The 21,225-nt window shown below is 42.8% G+C and overlaps 1 protein-coding gene across 1 annotated transcript; it reads right to left on the reverse strand.

Moving 5' to 3' along the window:
- Nucleotides 1-6,952: 6,952 nt before the first annotated feature.
- On the reverse strand, nucleotides 6,953-17,613 carry LOC128834158 (sulfotransferase 6B1-like). Its single transcript, XM_054022700.1, has 7 exons — nucleotides 17,020-17,613; nucleotides 13,121-13,233; nucleotides 12,784-12,873; nucleotides 10,664-10,790; nucleotides 9,896-9,990; nucleotides 9,455-9,611; nucleotides 6,953-8,574 (listed from the first exon to the last, which is right to left on the reverse strand). Exons 1-7 carry the CDS (start codon nucleotides 17,219-17,221, stop codon nucleotides 8,444-8,446), a joined length of 915 nt encoding a protein of 304 aa, XP_053878675.1. The 5' UTR covers nucleotides 17,222-17,613; the 3' UTR covers nucleotides 6,953-8,443.
- Between the last annotated feature and the right edge of the window lie 3,612 nt (nucleotides 17,614-21,225).

The following is a 21,225-nucleotide window of genomic DNA, read 5'->3' on the forward strand; positions in this document are numbered from 1 at the left end:
ACAGGTTGAAATCCATTGTTTTAGAGCCTATTAGCTGAAATGACCAGATGTATTAATGTTAGGAAAGTGCTGTAGCAATTATTAACAATTAGGTTTCTTACCATAAATGTATGACCATAAATAAATAGCATTTTATCTGAACATTTCAATAATGCACTCAAACATTTAATTGACATAATGTGCTGTCACTCACTATGTTTTCTTCTCTCACTTCCTCTCTACATAGACCCGGGGCTAGTAACATTTATAATAAGCATAAATCAATTTCATTTCAACCTCTCAATATGTTGTTCAGCTCCGTGTTACAGTAAGGGTAGAATAGAAGGGTGCCGAATCCTGCCAAGAGCTTTTTAGCCAAACATTCAGAATAAGGTGTTAGTATTCTTCCCAAAGAACCACCATTAAAGTGAATACAATTGTAGATAATTGGTATGGTAATGTAATGGGCATGACTATATTTCAAGTCCCCCTTCATTATAAATCCATTTGGCATCCATTCTAATTGCCAGGCTACCCTGGCAAAGAATGTATTTAATGTTTCTGTGGATGTCATATGTACTTTGTGCTTTTATGGCACTTCTATTGTAATCCAACATTAATTATATTTCCCATTAATGCACTGCAAAATGGTGCTATATGAAATGCTTGGATTTTGTAAATGAGAAAATTGAGCTCATTTCAGTCGGCTTTGATCGCATTTTACCTTTATTACACTTTGGTACTATAATTCTCTTCTTTTCCAGTCAGGGGTTATTGATATCCTGAACACACAGAGGGAACCATCTTTCTTATAGAAGATTTACACTATTATTTCCCTTTTCCAGGATTTCTGTCATTTCCACCAGCATTTTAAAATATTTTACTGCTTTATGATGGTTACTGAGCTCATAAAAGATAAGATGGAAGGAACAGGACTAATAGAGCACTATCTACTGCTCATTAGAGACGGAGACATAGTAAATAGTCACAACAGCAGACTACTGATGGATTGATACATGTAAGGCAGATAAACCTATATATAAAAACTCGGCCGCAAAACTGTGCTCAGAGGAGGAAAAGGCTTTTATTCTTCCTGAGTTGAAAAGTCTAACCTTTCCCACCAGATGATGTGTATCAAAAGTGCTTTTCAAAGTTGAGCTGCAGAGTGCCAAAATATAAAGGGGGAATTATAAGCAACTGTAGGTAGAAGAAGAACTGTCCTTCCCCGTGCATGGCTAAGAGAATGTGAGATTGGTGTTTTCCTAGGATTTCAGTTTAAATTTTTTGCTAGTGTAACCCACCCACCTTCTGGGTGTGGTGTTCTGTCCATCTAGTGGCACTGAGACCACTTTGGGAGAGACAGAGAGATTAATGAGTTTGCTCTATAGCAGGGGTGGCCAACCTGTGGCTCCGGAGCCACATGCGGCTCTTCAGAAGTTAATATGCGGCTCCTTGTACAGGCACTGACTCTGGGGCTGGAGCTACAGGCGCCAACTTTCCAATGTGTCAGGGGGCGCTCACTGCTCAACCCTTGGCTCTGCCACAGGCCCTGCCACCACTCCAGCCCTTCCCACCCGAGCCTGCCCTGCCCTTGCTCCTCCCCCTCCCCCTCCCCCTCCTGCATGCCACAAAATAGCTGATCAGGAGGTGCTGGGAGGGAGGGGAGGTGCTGATCGTTAGGGCTGCCAGTGGGCAGGAGGCACTGGGAGTGGGTGGGGGGGGGAGCTGATGAGGGGCTGCTGACATATTACTGTGGCTCTTTGGCAATGTACATTGGTAAATTCTGGCTCCTTCTCAGGCTCAGGTTGGCCTCTCCTGTTCTATAGTTGGCATTTAGCTCATGCAGTAGAGGCTCCAGAGGCCTCAGGTTTGACCCCACCTGCCGATGACTGGGATCTGTCGGTGTTACACTAGCTTTGCATATTTTAATTAATTTTGAGTCAGGTCTTTTATACAATGGTTGACATGCCTGTGGACTGACACGTGACCTCAAATGCCTGTGGAACAGCTGACTGAATGACTGGATATAATTTTGGATTTGTGGACTTTCTGAGCCCAACGTTAGTGAAATAGGAAGGTTCTTTGTTTACATAAAGGTAATCTAGTCAGACCCCATTAGGTGATGCCAATGGCCTCAGAAGGAGAGTGCCCCATTCTGGTTTGCCAGTGGAGTCCTGAGGAGGAATTCCAAGAGGGAGGAACCAGACACAGACCACCATCTTCAAAAACTAAAGGAAATAAGTCTTTGCTTGCTTGCCTGAAATGACTGCTGTCATGGCGGTTGCTGCCACTGTTGGCTGCTGGCCATGCAATACCAGCAGGTCTGATCAAGAGACTTGTGCTTCCTCCTCCCTCCTGGAGGGCCACTGAGCAGTAGGAGCCATCTCAGATTTGACATCTACAAGCAAATAACTTCTAGTCAGCCAGCAAGTCTATTGACACTAAAACATGTGAGTCAGGGAGACCACTGGCTAATGTTTTCAACTGTATACCTGGTTCCTGAAGCTGAATGAAACCACCAGAGTCACCACAATCACTCGTTTTGGTTTTCTTTTATTTTCTATTAGTAGAGGGCTGCCTCTATATCAGCATCTTGAACTTGGTTTGTTTGTTTTATTTTTCTGTTTTGTTTTTTTTAATTCCAGCAGATGGCTGGTCAGTATGTGTGGGGTGTGAGCATATATAGAGTATAGCATCTATAGAGTAGTTCCTAGGTTAAACAACCTGCTGTCTAAAAGATCACATGAATATATTCTATGGATTAGGAGATGTACGTTTACTCCTGAGAAATCATGTTGTTTTCACCTACATTTGAATATTAAAGGTAACAAGCTGGGTCATCTTGAATTGTGTTGGAATGTTTCACTTTAACCCCACTCCCACAGCCTATACTCTTCAAACAAAATCGGCTATGTTCACAGCCCTCACCTGCCTCCCTGGTAGTGCAGCATTTATTTGGAATGTCTAATGTTTATTTTCTCCTACAAGCATTTAGAGCAGGCTCATGGGATAAATGAAAGAGATGTTAAAAACCCAACTGCTTAGGATTTTTTATCTTTTAGTGAACTGTAGACAGCTCTCCCTACTGAAGTGAACATGGCTGCTACAGGGTAAGAAAATAAGATGGGGCACAGGCCAGAAAAAAAAAAATCCATGTTTTTGGGGCAACTTGATAAGGAAATAGCAGGACACCTTCTAACTACCTACTGAGGCTAAAGTGTCTTAACTATTCAGCTGTCACTAAAATACCTTAGAGAGGGGAGCCTCACTAACGCTGGACCTTTATGACCCTGTTGTGCTGATTGACAGTAGTTGGCTGCCAGTGTGCATTCATGTTGTCTGAACACAGCATTTGTAGTAAAGTCTCTGTTCTTTTACATGGTGAGGGAGGTTGAAAGTGCAAGCACATTCCTTTTCTCAATTTAGTTGGAGCAAAAACTCCTTCTGCCAGACCATTTATCCCACTCACAACAATTATTTCTGGGACAGATGCTGGCAAACACCATCAAAAAGGAAAGTGAGAAAGGAAACAAAAGATAAAAACAAGAAAGCAAGAAAATGAGGTGAGCTCCAGCTGCCAGTCATTCTCCAGGTATCTATCTAGGGGCTGGGGGACAGACTAGCAAGTCTAGTTAACTTCTCGGGTCTGCAACATCCATTCTTTCTCCAGAAACAACGGCAGGCAGTTAGAAAGTATTCATTTATATAGAATGCTTTAAACAAGTCTCTTGGAAAAATCAATGTAACATGTTGAATAGATTTCCAATGACTTCATCAGCTTTGAATAATGCTAGTACTTACTTTATTGCAGTCTACACAGAATTCTACCAAACAACACATTGCAGCTAAAATGAGTTTAAAAAGCAGGGACAGGCCCTACAATCCTTACTCATCCAAGTACTCCCATTGAACTCAATGGCACTAATCACATGGAATTGATAGTTCACAAACCAACTGTGCATATATTACCTTTAATATACGTTGAAATTTATAGGCCTGTAGCGTACTATGGAATTACTCAACATTAATGCATATACAAAGGGTTAGATTGTGCCCTTGTCTTACGCACTTGAGCAAGTAAGACCCCCAGCCTACCTAGATCTTGGGTCTGGGTTTGTTGTGGAGCTCAGCCCCTGCTCTCAGATACTTAGAATCATAGAATATCAGGGTTGGAAGGGACCACAGGAGGTCATCTAGTCCAACCCCCTGCTTAAAGCAGGACCAATTCCCAACTAAATCATCCCAGCCAGGGCTTTGTCAAGTCGGGCCTTAAAAACCTCCAAGGAAGGAGATTCCACCACCTCCCTAGGTAACGCATTCCAGTGCTTCACCACCCTCCTAGTGAACTAGTGTTTCCTAATATCCAATCTAGACTTCCCCCACTGCAACTTGAGACCATTGCTCCTTGTTCTGTCATCTGCCACAACTGAGAACAGCCGAGCTCCATCCTCTTTGGAACCCCCCTTCAGGTAGTTGAAAGCAGCTATCAAATCCCCCCTCATTCACTTTAACCCCACTCCCACAGCCACAGGGGAGGGATAGCTCAGTGGTTTGAGCATTGGCCTGCTAAACCCAGGGTTGTGAGTTCAATCCTTGAGGGGGCCACTTGGGAATCTGGGGCAAAATCAGTACTTGGTCCTGCTAGTGAAGGCAGGGGGCTGGACTCGATGACCTTTCAAGGTCCCTTCCAGTTCTAGGAGATGGGATATCTCCATTCTTCTCTTCTGGAGACTAAACAATCCCAGATCCCTCAGCCTCTCCTCATAAGTCATGTGCTCCAGACCCCTAATCATTTTTGTTGCCCTCCGCTGGACTCTTTCCAATTTTTCCACATCCTTCTTGTAGTGTGGGGCCCAAAACTGGACACAGTACTCCAGAGGAGGCCTCACCAATGTCGAATAAAGGGGAACAATCACGTTCCCTGATCTGCTGGCAATGCCCCTACTTATACAGCCCAAAATGCCGTTAGCCTTCTTGGCAACAAGAGCACACTGTTGACTTATATCCAGCTTCTCGTCCACTGTGACCCCTAGGTCCTTTTCTGCAGAATTGCTACCTAGCCATTCGGTCCCTAGTCTGTAGCAGTGCATAGGATTATTCAGTCCTAAGTGCAGGACTCTGCACTTGTCCTTGTTGAACCTCATTAGGTTTTTTTTGGCCCAATCCTCTAATTTGTCTAGGTCCCTCTGTATCCGATCCCTACCTTCCAGTGTATCTACCACGCCTCCCAGTTTAGTGTCATCTGCAAACTTGCAGTCCGCACCATCCTCCAGATCATTAATAAAGATATTAAACAAAACCAGCCCCAGGACCGACGCTTGGGGCACTCTGCTTGAAACCGGCTGCCAACTAGACATGGAGCCATTGATCACTACCCATTGAACCCAACGATCTAGCCAGCTTTCTATCCACCTTACAGTCCATTCATCCAGCCCGTACTTCTTTAACTTGGCGGCAAGAATACTGTGGGAGACCGTATCAAAAGCTTTGCTAAAGTCAAGGAATAACACATCCACTGCTTTCCCCACATCCACAGAGCCAGTTATTTCATCATAGAAGGCAATTAGGTTAGTCAGGCACCACTTCCCCTTGGTGAATCCATGCTGACTGTTCCTGATCACTTTCCTCTCCTCTAAGTGATTCATAATTGATTCCTTGAGGACCTGCTCCATGATTTTTCCAGGGACTGAGGTGAGGCTGACTGGCCTGTAGTTCCCCGTTTCCTCCTTCTTCCCTTTTTTAAAGATGGGAACTACATTAGCCTTTTTCCAGTCATCCGGGACCTCCCCCGATCGCCATGAGTTTTCAAAGATGATGGCCAATGGCTCCGCAATCACATCCGCCAATTCCTTTAGCACCCTCGGATGCAGCGCATCCGGCCCCATGGATTTGTGCTCATCCAGTTTTTCTAAATAGTCCCGAACCACTTCTTTCTCCACGGAGGGCTGGTCACCTCCTCCCCATATTGTGCTGCCCAGTCCAGCAGTCTGGGAGCTGACCTTGTTTGTGAAGACAGAGGCAAAAAAAGCATTGAGTACATTAGCTTTTTCCACATCCTCCGTCACTAGGTTGCCTCCCTCATTCAGTAAGGGACCCACACTTTCCTTGACTTTCTTCTTGTTGCTAACATACCTGAAGAAGCCCTTCTTGTTACTCTTAACATCTCTTGCTAGCTGCAACTCCAAGTGCGATTTCGCCTTTCTGATTTCACGCTTGCATGCCTGAGCAATATTTTTATACTCCTCCCTGGTCATTTGTCCAATCTTCCACTTCTTGTAAGCTTCTTTTTTGTGTTTAAGGTCAGCAAGGATTTCACTGTTAAGCCAAGCTGGTCGCCTGCCATATTTACTATTCTTTCTACACATCGGGATGGTTTGTTCCTGCAACCGCAATAAGGATTCTTTAAAATACAGCCAGCTCTCCTGGACCCCTTTGCCCTTCATGTTATTCTCCCAGGGGATCCTGCCCATCTGTTCCCTGAGAGAGTCAAAGTCTGCTTTTCTGAAGTCCAGGGTCCGTATTCTGCTGCTCTCCTTTCTTCCTTGTGTCAGGATCCTGAACTCGACCATCTCATGGTCACTGCCTCCCAGGTTCCCATCCACTTTTGCTTCCCCTACTAATTCTTCCCTGTTTGTGAGCTTCCTGCTTCAAGAAAGTGGACAGCAAGGGGATGGAGTCTTAGCTCTATCCCTTACCATCCCTCACAGGCTGGAATAGCTGGCTTGGTGCAAGAGGGAGAAGTAAACTACACCCTTTCAAGGGCTGATGTAACTTATTCCTTACCTGGAGCAAAAGCGGAGCAGGGAGGAATTGTGCTTTGGCGGGATGACTCTTGAGCAGAGCCGGCTTTAGCAAGTGCGGGGCCCCACAACTCCGCCCCGCCCCCAGCCCCGCCCCCTCACTGCCCCATTGGATCCCTCCCCAAATCCCCGCCCTGGCCCTGCGTCTTCCCCAAGCACGCTGCCTTCCTCCTCCTAACCCCTCCCTCCCAGGCTTGCGCTGATCAGCTGTATGGCGGCACAAGCACTGGAGGGAGGGGGGAGAAGCAGGACACAGCTTTTTTTTTTTTCTTTCCCCCTGCTCCACCAGCAGCCCCGGACGTTGCGGCGCCCTCTTAGGCGCGTGGCCCCATTCTGGGGAATTGGCCGAATCGACTTAAAGCCGGCCCTGCTCTTGAGGGGAATGTGTCTAAATGCACAATCTAGCCCAAAGTACATTTTAATAATATTAGAAACATAGCTCATTTTCATCAGTGAGCATAGACTGATAACTCCTTGAGCTATAGAAATCAGAGATGGAAAAAGCCTAGCAGGTCTAGTCCATCCCATTGCCTCTGTAGAATTGTTCTTTATAGTACATGCTCAAGTGCTTTCTCCAATCTAGTTTTAAAATCACGCACGCGATGAGAAGCTGTAGAAATCTGCTGGGACACTTCCACAGTTAGGGTTCTGGAAATGTTTTCTGATATGCACTCTAAACATTTCTTTCCTCACTTTCATCCCATTATTCCTAGCTATTTCAGCACTCTAATCAATTCCACTCTTTCTGTTCTAGTATAATAATGGAGATACAATGATCCATAGTGCATAGTTACACTATTTTATTCCTTATAAATCCCTGATCACTTATGTCGCTTTTCCATGAATTTTCCCCACTTTGGCTAAGTTTTCTGGTATCTAGGTGTCCTAAATTACAGGAGTAATCCTGGTGCAATCTCCCCACGGTCACACCGAAGGTATGTCACGTCCCTGGTCCATGATACAAAACCTTTGGATTTGCAGCCCCAAACTGAATTGGCTTTTTTGTTGCCAATGTCATATTACAAACTCATTTCTCACTAGCAGCCCACAATCACCCTTTGGTCTCTTTTCCATCACTGCTTTCCAAGTACCTTGCTCCCACTAAATTACTTTGTTAGAATTTACACCTATTATATTAATTTGCGCTCACCACTCTAGTTCCCTTTTCATTATTTCTCTGCCTTCAATAGTCTTTGCATAACACTTCCCAGTTTAGGAGGAACAGTGAACTGAATTTTGGGGCAGCACCACTTATGTCTCTCTTAACTTGCTTACATCAAAATTTCAACCTACACATGGATAGATAACACTTCTTCATTCAAGCTTCAATTCTGCAAACCATGTAAACATAATTTAATTTAAAGCAAGTAATCTTATCTCTGGTCCACAAAACACTTAAGCTCTTGCTTAATTTATGAGTAGTCCCACTGACTACACTAGGATTTAAGCAGGTGCTTAAAATTAAGCATGTGCTTAAGTGTTTTACCTAACTGAAGCCTGCATGCTGATGATATGACAGAACCAAACTTAGCAGAAATGTAATCTTACACTAACAAGCTACAAATTACAACTGAGATATTCGTCCTGATTTAAAGTATTCCTTTTAGAGTATATAAAAAAAAATTAAAAGCACATATCAAAGTGAGACTTTTCTGTAACCATTCTCAGGCCTTGCAGTGCACATCATACTTCAGATGTGCTTCCAGCTTGGTTCCCCCTAAACACTCTTTAAATTTAGCATCCATTTCCTGGCTTTGAGCTTCAGTAAAAAGGTTCTTCCAATCTCCAACAGCACCTGGAATAAACAAAAGTAAGAAAAGGATACTCTTGACTATGATGAATGTAGGGACTGCTTTAAAAGAAGAATCAAGATTCCTTTATTATGATATTTGGGAACAATGCATGTTTATGTGCCAGAAATAAACATCTGGTCAGAAGAGGAAAAGTGCATACAGGGCCTGAACCACCATTGCCTGCACCTTGTATAGTCATTTACACCACTACAAGAGGAGTATAAAGAGTGGATATAATGCTTTTCTTCCGTTTTGGTTGTTTTTGCATGGGTGTAAAACACTATACATGGTGCAATGCAAAGGCCCAAAGAGTTCATAAGTATGACTCGCAACTGCAAGAACAGATTGTCCGCACCAGCAAAATTTGGATCCAGATTTTGAATACCCCTAAATCTGAGGATGTATGGATCTGGGACTTTAGTCTGGCCCATTCCAAAGATAGCTGTCAACCTATAGATTGCTTAGATCCAAGATTTTGATTCAGGACTATAATTAATCCCAGCAGTTGCCTAAGAAACTCAAGAAGAAAATTCCATAGAGATTTAATGGCCTAAATCAAGTTTTAGAACCCGTTCCATCTCCCACAGAAGTCAGTGGGAATCTTCCCATTATTTTAATGGGAGCTGGGGAAGGCTGAACAGAGTACCAGCTGTGCTATGCTTTAAGGAAACAGGGTAATCAAAGTGGTCTATTTATTGATTTTGACCCATGTGGAAAAATCAAGTGACTCTCTAAAAGTACCATCTGCGTTTCTCAAACCATTTCTAACCTAGATAACTAGAAAGGAAGAAAGGTTGATTGCCTCCTGTTCCAGATTCCTGTAAAAATTAAATGAAATGTAACCACTGACAATCCTTGGATTTTTTTTAAAGACAAATTTACCTTTACGGAAGAGAATCGGACCAACTGAGCCATAGATCTCCTGGGATTTTTCTCTCATTGCTTGGAAGCTTCCCCTGTCTGCAATAAACTGAATCTGCTCTGCCGTTGGAGAGAATCCAAAGAATTCAGCTATTTGCTTCACTCCAGAAGCCAGGTTCTGAAAGCAAAGTAGTGAAAGTGGTAACATAATATGCTTGCTCTGAAAAATGGTGTTCCCTGTTTGACAGGTGTGTGATCTTGATGCATTAATAGTACTTTCACACACAGTGCATTTTACATCACCTTGATGCAAAGTGCTACAGATTTGTATCCATGCTCAACTTATTGCTATAAGATGTTTTGGGCTCCATTATCTCTCATTGAAGTCACTAGGAGCTTTGCCATTGACTTGAATAGGAGCAGGCTCAGATAAGCCTTGCCTGCAAGTAGCAACAGCTTTACCTCTTTCAGGTCTTCATATGTTATAATCATAATATTTTCATCCTCAATGTGTTTGTTCCAGGCAACTGCGTGGTCAAAATAGGAACCCCAGCTGACTGAAAAGGAGATAGAAAACAAGCTTCAATGTATGTTCAATAATTATGCTTTTATTTCTCTCTAACTAAGAATCACTTTCTGCTGCCTTCAGATTATACCAATGCAGAAAACCATAACAGAACATCTGTTCAGTTGTGCAGTGTTGTACAATGGAGAAGGCGAGATTTCTCTCTGACTCCTGTAGGCAAGAGGTTTATGTCCTGAAGCATAAACTCCTCTATCTATACTATTGTTTTAGCTTCCATAAGTATATATGCTGTTATTAGGGATCATTCTGAGCAGCCAAGTCCAGATCTCTATATAGATCTAGGACATGCTTAGAACTGGGATTTTGGTTTGGTCCCAGATGCAGAAACTGAACTGTCTTCACTAGCACTTTTAATTCTCATCACATCTTTCTTGAAGCTGGCCCTAGTTGGCAGAGATTTTGCACAACACATTAAACTACTATGCAAGTTCATGATTCAAGGGACAACATAATGCCCAGAAGCAGCACTATCTTAGAACTTTCCTCACATTCTGGAGTTCAATTGCATCTTATCATGAACAATAACTACCAATTAATTTTAGCATTACACAGCTGTTTTCATATTGGCCCCATTTAATTTATTTAAAACATTTTTTTCTGCTGCTTAATCTTTCAGATTCTACATTCAAAAATAGTAATTGTACCTTTTCCACTCATGAACTCTGAGAAGAACTCATCCCAGGAGTTATAACTGGGGACGTCTAAAGCCTTGTTATAGAAATGAAAAAACGATGCAGCTGTATCTTTAGGATTTCGAAACAACACTAGTATCTGGAGTGGGAGGAAGAGGTTAGCAATTTTTAGATCTTTTATTTCCCGGGATAACTACAGTGATAGTACAACCAAACATTCTGTAACCAGTAATGTACTGTAGCTATTAAATATTTTCATTTATATGTAAGACATGAAAAGCAAGCTCAAAATGATGGCCATAATAAAGACTCTGGCCACTTTTAAAGCTTGATCTTGTGATCAAAGAATCATAAAAATGAAACGAAAAAGCCTATATTACTATCATTAATATCCATTAATGGACTTAACCACCATGAATTTATCCAGTTCTCTTTTAAACGCTGTTATAGTCCTAGCCTTCACAACCTCCTCAGGTAAGGAGTTCCACAGGTTGACTGTGCGCTGCGTGAAGAAGAACTTCCTTGTATTTGTTTTAAACCTGCTGCCTATTAATTTCATTTAGTGACCCCTAGTTCTTGTATAATGGGAATAAATAAATAACTTTTCCTTATTCACTTTCTCCACATCACTCATGATTTTATATACCTCTATCATATTCCCCCTTAGTCTCCTCTTTTCCAAGCTGAAGAGTCCTAGCCTCTTTAATCTCTCCTCATATGGGACCCGTTCCAAACCCCTAATCATTTTAGTTGCCCTTTTCTAAACCTTTTCTAGTGCCAGTATATCTTTTTTTAGATGAGGAGACCACATCTGTACGCAGTATTCGAGATGTGGGCGTACCATCGATTTATATAAGGGCAATAATATATTCTCAGTCTTATTCTCTATCCCCTTTTTAATGATCCCTAACATCCTGTTTGCTTTTTTGACTGCCTCTGCACACTGCGCGGACATCTTCAGAGAACTATCCACGATGACTCCAAGATCTTTTTCCTGACTTCTTGTAGCTAAATTAGCCCCCATTGTATTGTATGTATAGTTGGGGTTATTTTTTTCAATGTGCATTACTTTACATTTATCCATATTAAATTTCATTTGCCATTTTGTTGCCCAATCACTTAGTTTTGTGAGATCCTTTTGAAGTTCATCACAGTCTGCTTTGGTCTTAACTATCTTGAGCAGTTTAGTATCATCTGCAAACTTTGCCACCTCACTGTTTACCCCTTTCTCCAGATCATTTATAATAAGTTGAATAAGACTGGTCCGAGGACTGACCCATGGGGAACACCGCTAGTTACCCCTCTCCGTTCTGAGAATTTACCATTAATTCCTACCCTTTGTTCCGGTCTTTTAACCAGTTCTCAATCCATGAAAGGACCTTCCCTTTTATCCCATGACAACTTAATTTATGTAAGAGCCTTTGGTGAGGGACCTTGTCAAAGGCTTTCTGGAAATCTAAGTACGCTATGTCCACTGGATCCCCCTTGTCCACATGTTTGTTGACCCCTTCAAAGAACGCTAATAGATTAGTAAGACACGATTTCCCTTTACAGAAACCATGTTGACTATTGCTCAATAGTTTATGTTTTTCTATGTTTCTGATAATTTTATTCTTAACTATTGTTTCGACTAATTTGCCCGGTACCGACCTTAGACTTACCCGGTCTGTAATTGCCAGGACCACCTCTAGAGCCCTTTTTAAATATTAGCGTTACATTAGCTAACTTTCAGTCATTGGGTACAGAAGCCCATTTAAAGGACAGGTTACAAACCTTAGATAATAGTTCCGCAACTTCACATTTGAAGTATACCCATCTCTACACTATCCCCTCCCATCCTTCTAGCACAAAGGACAGAGGGTAGGTGTAAAGCACTGCACTACAGTGATTCGTGGCTACTGGAACAGCCTCTAGAGGGCTGTTCCTGCTGATGTCAATTAGAACAACCCTAATGCTGCTCTACGTTACACCAGGTATTAACCTGGCTCCAGGACAGGAGTGTAAAAGTGGTTTAGAGTCACCTTCACTTCACTACCACCACCTTGGATCCTGACCCTAGTGAGGGATCTGGGCTCTAAGATGCTATGCAAATATTATACAAGTGGATATTGACAGACAGACAGAAAGCTCACCTTGGCTTTATTCTTGAAGATAGACTTGGGGAGATTATCATAATGGAGGTGTGTTGCCAAAATCCTTGGAGATGGAAACTGTTTCATCCTCTTTAAATATAAATAAAACAATAAGGGAGAATAGTTTTGTTAAGTGGGTGCAACCACAATGTGAAATGTTGGCACATGTGGAATAGCACATTCTCATGCTAATCAAAGTGCAGTAGTTATCTAGGGTTTTTCTTCAGGAGAAAAAGTAATCTAGTATGCATGGGTTTATTTCAATAACTTGTATGTGTAGGCATGAGAGAGAAAAATACCAGACTTTAAATTGTTTCAGTATTTATTTCATACTAACCTGATATTTTTCTGGATCTCCACATTCAATAAACGGCAGCTCCGTGTTTATATGTTTAGTCTGGGAAGTTGTAAATATCAAATCATTTAAGAGCTGGATAAGCCAATTTGCACCTGGACAAACAAACAAAAATACAATGGATCAGAAGCTTATCAAAGATCTCAGAACCTTCTCATTACACTGCTTAACACACAGTATAATATCAATTTGTCAATGTGAAAATAATTCTACTGAAATTCTCAAGGGACTAAATACAATAAAATCTTAAAAAATAAAAACAAAATCCTAAACTGCTACTTGATAGCCTGCACTTTGGGCTTTATTCTGCTCAGATCCCATACGGGTCAAACTTACTGAGACCTAGTGATGTGTGGAATAGGAATAGAATTTAGCCATTGATGTATTTGTATATTTTTAAAAAATATTTCTAAAATAAGAGAAAAAACAAGGGGAACATAGCGCCTTCCCTGCAATAACTTGCAGGAAGGGATTGGGGTGTTGGAAGCTCACAGAGAGCCTCAGATCATTCTGTCAGGGAGAGGGTGTCTATCACCTCTGATTAACAAATAAACATGGGGTACTTCACTCATGGATTGTCCAAATCCTTCTCTACACTGGGCCTGGAGCCCTTTGTCTGTCCCATCACTTCTCTGGCTACCTGATAGGGTTGCTCCAATGGAACTGTATTGTTAGATAACTCCCCACCTGTTTCTGCTCCTTGGAGTAACCTCTTCAGAGGTTTCCATGAGTACTCTTCTCTAAAGGTAACCAGCATGATTCGCTGCTGGTTGCCATAGAGAGGTGGCAAGGATGGATGACAACAATGTGTGTCCTTGGTCCATAGCATCATCCCCCTGGTCCTTGTGGAGATCCCCTTGGAAGGTTTTCCTAAGGGTCCATGGAGACGGTGCTGCAGAGTTGGCTGAGCCATAACTTTCTGTGCACTGAGAAATCCCTCTGTGCATGCCAGAAACAACAAGAAATGCATGATGCAAATAGCTTTAACCTCATGCTTTCTGTGGAAAGCTGTGGCCTGAAAGGATGTTATCCTTCTTTCTCCATTCTTCTCCCCAACTTCCTCACTCTTCAGTCTCTTGTCCTCTTGTGTTTTCATATTAGCTTTACATTGTTAGCTCATGGGGTTGAGATCTTGTCTTTGTATTCACCTGTAAAGCACCACACATGCCTGTGCAGCTTTATAAATAATAATCTCTGCCTCAGTGTGATTCTCTGTAAAAGAGGGTTAACTGTACTTCCCTACTTAACAGGTGTTGTGAGACTAAATTCCTGAATGGGTGAAATTCACCCTTGTACAAGGCCTATGCACCACTTAAATCCTACTTAAGCACTAGGAACCAAATGAGGACCAGGCACTAGGTCTCAAGTGATCCACTCAAGTGGCCTGGCACTGGCACTCTGTCCAAAGGTGAATTCACCCTATCTTTGTAAAGTGCCTTGAGATCCCCAGATAGCAGATGCTGTAGAAGTGCCAATTATTATTATTGTTTCTTCATAAAGCTATATTCATCTCCTTATTTAAATGCAGACTAGAGCCAGCAACAGCACTCTCTACAATTCTATGCCCTCACTTGCTCATTACATACCATCAATTCACAAATAAAAGTTACATTCTTAAGGATGTTACTTGATAGGCCTGAAATACCAAGTCTCTAGTTTCCCTACCACCTCTCAAACGTCTGGGTTAACAGCAGAGAGTATTACCTTCTGAATCTACATTTTCCTTCACCCTATACAGCATAAAGATTTTCCACATCAGTTAACATTTTCTCTTCTATTGTGGATACCCAAGATGTGGGAAGCATTTCACATAGGGAGATTTTCTGTAGTTTAACTTTCATGATCCTGAATAAATAACAAGAAATAGGACAACTGTAAGGCTTTGGAAGATGAAGGGAAGTTTGGATTCAAATCTGAGAATTTTCATCAGGCCTAATCCTCTGAGGTGCGGACTATACAAAATTCCCAGTAAAGTCAATGGGAGTTGTGAGTGCTCAGCACTGGGAATGGGACAGTCAGCTCCTTCCAAAATTGGGCTCAATATCAGACATATTTGAGAAACTGGCTAGGGAAAAATCAGACACCTGTTTTTATAGGGCTACCAAATAGCTAGATTCTATTTGTTCACGTGGTAGACACCTGTAAATAGATGTTTAGCCCTACCGAACTAACCTGTGGTTCTTTAGGCTGAATCCTGCAAGAGGCTAAGCACCCGTTCTGGTTATTATACCAATGGGAATCAATGGAGCTCAGCACCTCAAAGACAGAGTTTTAAACTGTACCACCCAATTTCCTGTTTTCCTTTTAGTTCTTTACACACACCCCATCCTCTCCATTTTTTCCTTTATAAAACTTGGAAAATTAAATGCAAAAGTTCCATTTAATGCTAGTTAAGGTTGTGAGATTAAGCACTCAAATGTCAGGAAATTTAAAAATAAATAAGGTTTTGCTGGCAATGGGTTACTACACCACATTAGACATATGTAATATTTTCTGTTCCCTTCTTCTGTGTTCAGTGTAACCCTTAACAAATGCCTTTTCATTGATGTAAGCCTATTGCAGGGTTTCAAAATTCTCCAGCTGCCCCACTCTGTTAGAGGGAGCTGCAGATTCATTCCTCTGAATTTATTAGCAATGCCTTGTCCCTTGTTCAAATTTCCCATCATTGATTTATCACAAGATGCATTAGTATTAGCAATAGTGGGGAATTTTATAAAAAATCCCCCCAGTGCAGACAAAGGTATAGAGCCAGGTGTGACTAATTAAACTAACTGAATTTCTGAATATCTCCAAACTATACTGGTGTTTGAAATCTAAACCAAACCAAATTATGTAAATAGCCCTTATCCTCATATTGGGCCAGACAAAAAACCTACGATCCCCAAAATCCCTAAATTATGGGATATTCAAAATCAGATCCACATTTTCAGCTCATCTTTTATTTTGTATTTGTCCCATTTCCACTGCTTTGGCTTCCTATCTCTCCATGGTTGAGATATTTACCTTAACCACTGCAAGCCAATTTCTTAAGTCCTTACTAAGGCAAAACTCCCATGGGTGATCAGCATATCTCACAATTAGGCCCGCAATAAGATCTTTATGATTGGGCCCCAACTGGATTACATCATTTATTCATTCTATTGTAACAGGTTTCTCACCAAAAGATTAAATAAAATTGCACAGGTTCTCCTCTGCAGACCACTTTGTAAGGTAAAGATTCTCTCTTATATCCATATTATCTCCTAAAACCATAAATCCCCATCGCTTCAGTCTCAAAATGTCTCTCTCCACAGTCCACAAGAAAAAGGAACATGGACTATTGGTATACTATATTCTGGTTTGGAATATTGGTATACTATATTCTGGTTTCTAGTCACTAGGAAAATCATATCAGATCTGGCAAAAACAACTTGAAATTTAAAAAACATTAAAGAAAAGCTTAAACTTCTGCAAAAATAGCCAATACATTCTGTCACTTTTCCATCATAATTAGTAACGATTATTTTTTTTTGTTGTAACTTTATTGCACAGTAAGCTATACCCATCTTTTCAAATGAAGGGTATCAAATGAGCAGAATTTGCTTTCATGTACAGCATCTTCTCTAGTATGCAGCCACCTGCAGTACGGAATAATTAAAGAAAGATATCCTGGCAGAAAGGCAAACTATACTGAAAAGAAACAATCCAATACAATGCACAATTAAAATGACACAGGATAAAACATTATAGTCTCTGTTTGTATCAGCAATGCCAATTTAAAATCCCTACAAAACTTATGCAGAACTAAAACCTAAAATAGATGTTATTTTCCCTCTTATTACACCATGTGGTTATTTATGACATTTTATATTTTACATTGTAATAACATTGACTGTATTCACCGCATTTGGGGTAAGACACCAATACCATATCATCTCTTCTGGCTTCTAAGTTTTCCAGGGCCTGGAATGTCTCTGCACTGCATACAGAGACAGGGTATGGGGTTCCCTGATAGAAGAACAGCAGATCCTTAAGGGAAAACCCTTTAGACTTTTCCAGCACTTTCTCTATTTCATCAACTAATTTGTTCTGTTGTTTTGCCATGTTTGTTGCCTTTGAGTGAAACTGCAGTGTTGGAACAACAAGTGCCTTTAAATGGACAGATCTGAAGGGTGGAGTAAAAAACCTGGCACTCCTCCCATTTTTTTTTCTTGAGAACAAAATACCTCACGTTGTTCTCCATATGCAAACCCCACCCAATCGGGTATATTTCTTTCCTCCTTTTCCATCCTCCTGGGACTGGAGAAAGGGTCCAATTCAGCAAGACTTAGTCCTAAAAGTAAGGCTTACTCTTATAAATAGTACCACTGAAGACCAGTTGGAGTGACAGGATTGGGCCCACTGAGACAAACAGATATAGGAGACAAATCAGTAAGAATGAGAGGCAAAATATTAAATTTAACCTTATATAACATTAACAGGAAGCAAACCTCTCACACCAATATAAAGTTGTTTTTCTTTTGGCAGCAAGTTATTTCTGTAATTAAAGAAAGCTTTTCAGTCCTGTATCACTGATTTAGAAGAAACAGATGTAAAGTCTATGGGTAACAAGTAATAGGAGACAGTACAATAAAAAGCATAAGGCATGAAGAATAACAATCAAATTAATTCCAGGAAAGCAATACTAACATCACAGCTTTAAAATAGTGTTTAAAATATCATCATCAGCTTAAAATCCCAATGCCTACACTGGAAGGTATTGTATATTAACGTCCCCCTTTTATGCTAAAGAGACAATAAAATGCTGAAAGCTTACATTTAGCAGGGCTTCCCCCAATGTGCCCCTAATAAGATTTATATCCTTTTGTAATGTACTGGATTTATGCATATAATCAAGTTTCACTTTAGCAGTTGACTCAGACAGAGAATATGGGACTTGCTAGTAGTAGCTAAGGGACTTTTCCATTAGTTCAAACAGTAGAGATCTGTATCTAAGCATTATAAGCATATTCTTAATTTTATGCCTCAATCACTCTAGTAGAACTACTCATATGCTTAAAGTTAGGCACTTGCTTGAGAACCTTGTTGAAGGACAAGGTTTCTAGCAGCAGTGTGTGATTTGTATAGTAACTGTCTATGTTCAGCACCTGGAGCTGCAATCACAGTTGGACTGAGCTATTGACACATTTTGTGGGAAACAGGGGTCCTGTAAGCCTATACTCAAAGATGAGAGGCAAGTGTAAGCGGGGGAATGGTCCCGCTATTGTGGGGAACTTTCCTGACTTCTGCACTACCCCGGTGAGGTGGGCTAGCGAAAGGATCTGAGTCCCCGCTCCCACTTCCTTTACCCAGAGGCCTCCCTGCCCTTCCACTCTCCCGTCTGTCTGAGTCCTCGTAACCCCAACAAGGCTGGGCCCAGGATTCCTGGGGGGGGCTCGACCCCCAACCCTGCTGTGGTCACCTAGGGCAGGGGCTAGGGTGTCCCCACTCCGGGGTACTCTCTCTGCACTGGGCACCTCCCTAACCCACTGATCATTTCATACAACTTAAAGCAAATACAAGTTGTTTAATTAACAATTAATTTTAAAAAAGAATAAGGAAAAATGGGAAAGGTTAAAGGAAAACACATCACCCTGCTCTGTGGCAGGGAACATTACAAACAGTGTCTTTGGAACGTCAGGGCAGTTCAGTCTGTTCCTTGTAGGTCCCAGGCTCCTTCTCAGGCCCTGTCTGTGCTGCAGGGACGCTGTGGGTTGGACACTTGCTCTGGTGGTGGCCACACGCTCTCAGGCTCTAGGTGGCAGGACCCTTCTTCCCAGTGTCGCCCCCGCCCGGTTGGGGTTATGATCCCCCTGCAAGTCTGGCCTGCAAGGCCTCTTGGCTGAGGCGTCTCCCTGTGCTGGGCCCACTGCCCAGGGTCCCCCTCACTCTCCCCAGCTGCTCACCACACTCGGACTGCACACGGCTCCGGACTGCCCCAGCCCCAGCTCCAGCTCCGGACTGCTCCAGCCCCGGCTCCAGCTCCACTCTGCCTCAGCACGGCTGCTGCTGCTGCTCTGCCTCCAGCTCCCTGGGCTGCTTCTCTGGCCTCTCTGGCTCTGGTTGCTGCAGCTCTGCCCCCAGCACAGGTCTGCTCTGCAGGCTGCTTCTGTGACTCTGCTCCCAGCTCTGACCTGCTTCCTGGCTGCTTGTCTGGCCCCTCTGGCTCTGGTTGCTACAGCTCTGCTCCCAGGGCAGCTCTGCTTTCTCTGGGCTGTGCTCTGGCTTTGTGGCTGCAGCTCTGCTTCCAGCTCAGCTCGGGCCCCTGCTCTCTCCTTAGCTCGGCCCCACTCTGTCTGACTCAGGCCATTCCAGCTCACACCGAGGACGGGACCCCCCCGGCCTCCTGACTCTCTGATTAGCCTGCCCGCCCTGTCAATCAGGCTGATCTAGAGCATTGGCCTCTCCCCATTGTTCCTGGGGACTGTCAGTCTCAGGCTCCTGATTTGCCATCGACCCTTCCCCTTTTAGTGCTGGGAGCTAGCAACCAAAACACCCCCACTGAATGTTAGTAAGGGGGCAACAGTCCCCTTACACAAGAAAGCTCAGGTGGGTATTACAAATAGCAGGCTCAGTAGAGACACAGCCAAGCCCACCAGAGAACAACACCCAATGGTAACTTTCTCCTTCCCCTTCTGATGGGAGAAGAGACCATGGCTATGGCCTTGTACCCTGCTGGCAGACTGGGAGCAATGAAGGGAGTCTAACAGTATGTGTAGGTGTGGAAGGAACACAGCAGGGAATGACAGACATAATTGAGCAAGAGGGAAATAATCATCACTTGTTCTATGTTATAAAAATGTTAAAACAAAATACAGTTTCTTTTGGTTGCTTCTCTGCCCTGTATTTATGATACTAGTCTGGTCTATGAGCCCTCAGCTATGCCCAGATCATTATTACAATCACATCAGCAAAGTCCGAAAAGATTAAAATATACAGTCACTGAGTAATATTAGCATATGGAAGACACTAATCCATACTTAATTACAAACTCTCCTGGTGGCTCCTAAGAAAGAGCCCTCTGAGCCAATGAACAATTCCCCAATGCTACTCTCTGGGCCCTCTTACAAAGAAAGGAATGGAGCTACTCAAGAGCAACTCCATCTACTCCTGCCCAAGTTCTCGAGCACGTCAGCAGCTTATCATAATATTGAAGGCTATGTTGAGGAAGGGTTGGAAGTTGAACTCAAGCAGAAGTTTGTAGGCTATTGAGCTACATTTTACTGAGACGGGAGTATCTGTGATCTTTGTGACTGCATTACGAACTGGTGCACTCCTTTGGGTGTTACTACTGGACATATCATTTGTGAAATATTAAGATCTCCTGTACAGTAGGTTCCAAACTTCTGGGCCACCATTTCTGTTATTCTACTGATGGAAGTAGCTGCCTGTAAGAAAGGAAGATCACAGCTGCCATCACCAGGCCTGGCAGAGCATGAGCTTTGCCTCTTCCTGGCCCAAACAAACCCACAAATGCTCCCTCCGCTCCCTTATAGTTTCAAGACCTAACTATAGACCTCTACAGGTTACTTGAGGCATCAGTCACCATTGTTTGGGCAAAAGCAACTGCAAGTCAAAGCAGTAGTAGCTGTGGGTTGTCAGTCCTGTGCTTCCTTTGTTGGGAATGCCCAAACAGAGTTCCCATTTCCTGCTATATTTAAAAAACAGAAGGTGCAGTTCGTGGACAACGACCTCCAAAAGAAAAGAATCCTTCACTGCTTGGAAAACAGAAAAAAAGCTCTAAAAACTCAGTGGATCTAATCTTGAGAGGCACAGGCTTAGGGGCAGGATCCCAGTACTGGGGCAGGGTGCTTGGTCCATGTTGGGCCGGCTTGGTGGGGGTGGCGTCCTGGAGCAAGGGCGGGGACCCGAGACAGGAGCCTGGGGCGGGGCTGGGTTTGGTGGCTGGCTCCCGGGATGTATGATGCAGGTGGGGGTGGGGTCCCAGGAGCGTTGGGGACTCAGAGCCTCGTCGCGGCCTCTCCTGAAGTTTGGGCAGCAGTAGACAGCGCTGTGCTGGGAGGGGGCTGTTTATACCCCACACACACACACACACACCCTGGGGGGAC

Source organism: Malaclemys terrapin, chromosome 3, assembly GCF_027887155.1.
Source record: "Malaclemys terrapin pileata isolate rMalTer1 chromosome 3, rMalTer1.hap1, whole genome shotgun sequence".
NCBI lineage: Eukaryota > Metazoa > Chordata > Testudines > Emydidae > Malaclemys > Malaclemys terrapin.

Bases quoted from the DNA above. Each gene is read 5' to 3' on its own strand.
- LOC128834158 (XM_054022700.1), bottom strand. From the start codon at position 17,221: ATGGCAAAACAACAGAACAAATTAGTTGATGAAATAGAGAAAGTGCTG. The intron at 13,234-17,019 runs GTGAATACAGTC...TTGTTTGTCCAG, and splicing joins GGTGTCTTACCCCAAATGCG to GTGCAAATTGGCTTATCCAG. The intron at 12,874-13,120 runs GTTAGTATGAAA...TTATATTTAAAG, and splicing joins GAGATCCAGAAAAATATCAG to AGGATGAAACAGTTTCCATC.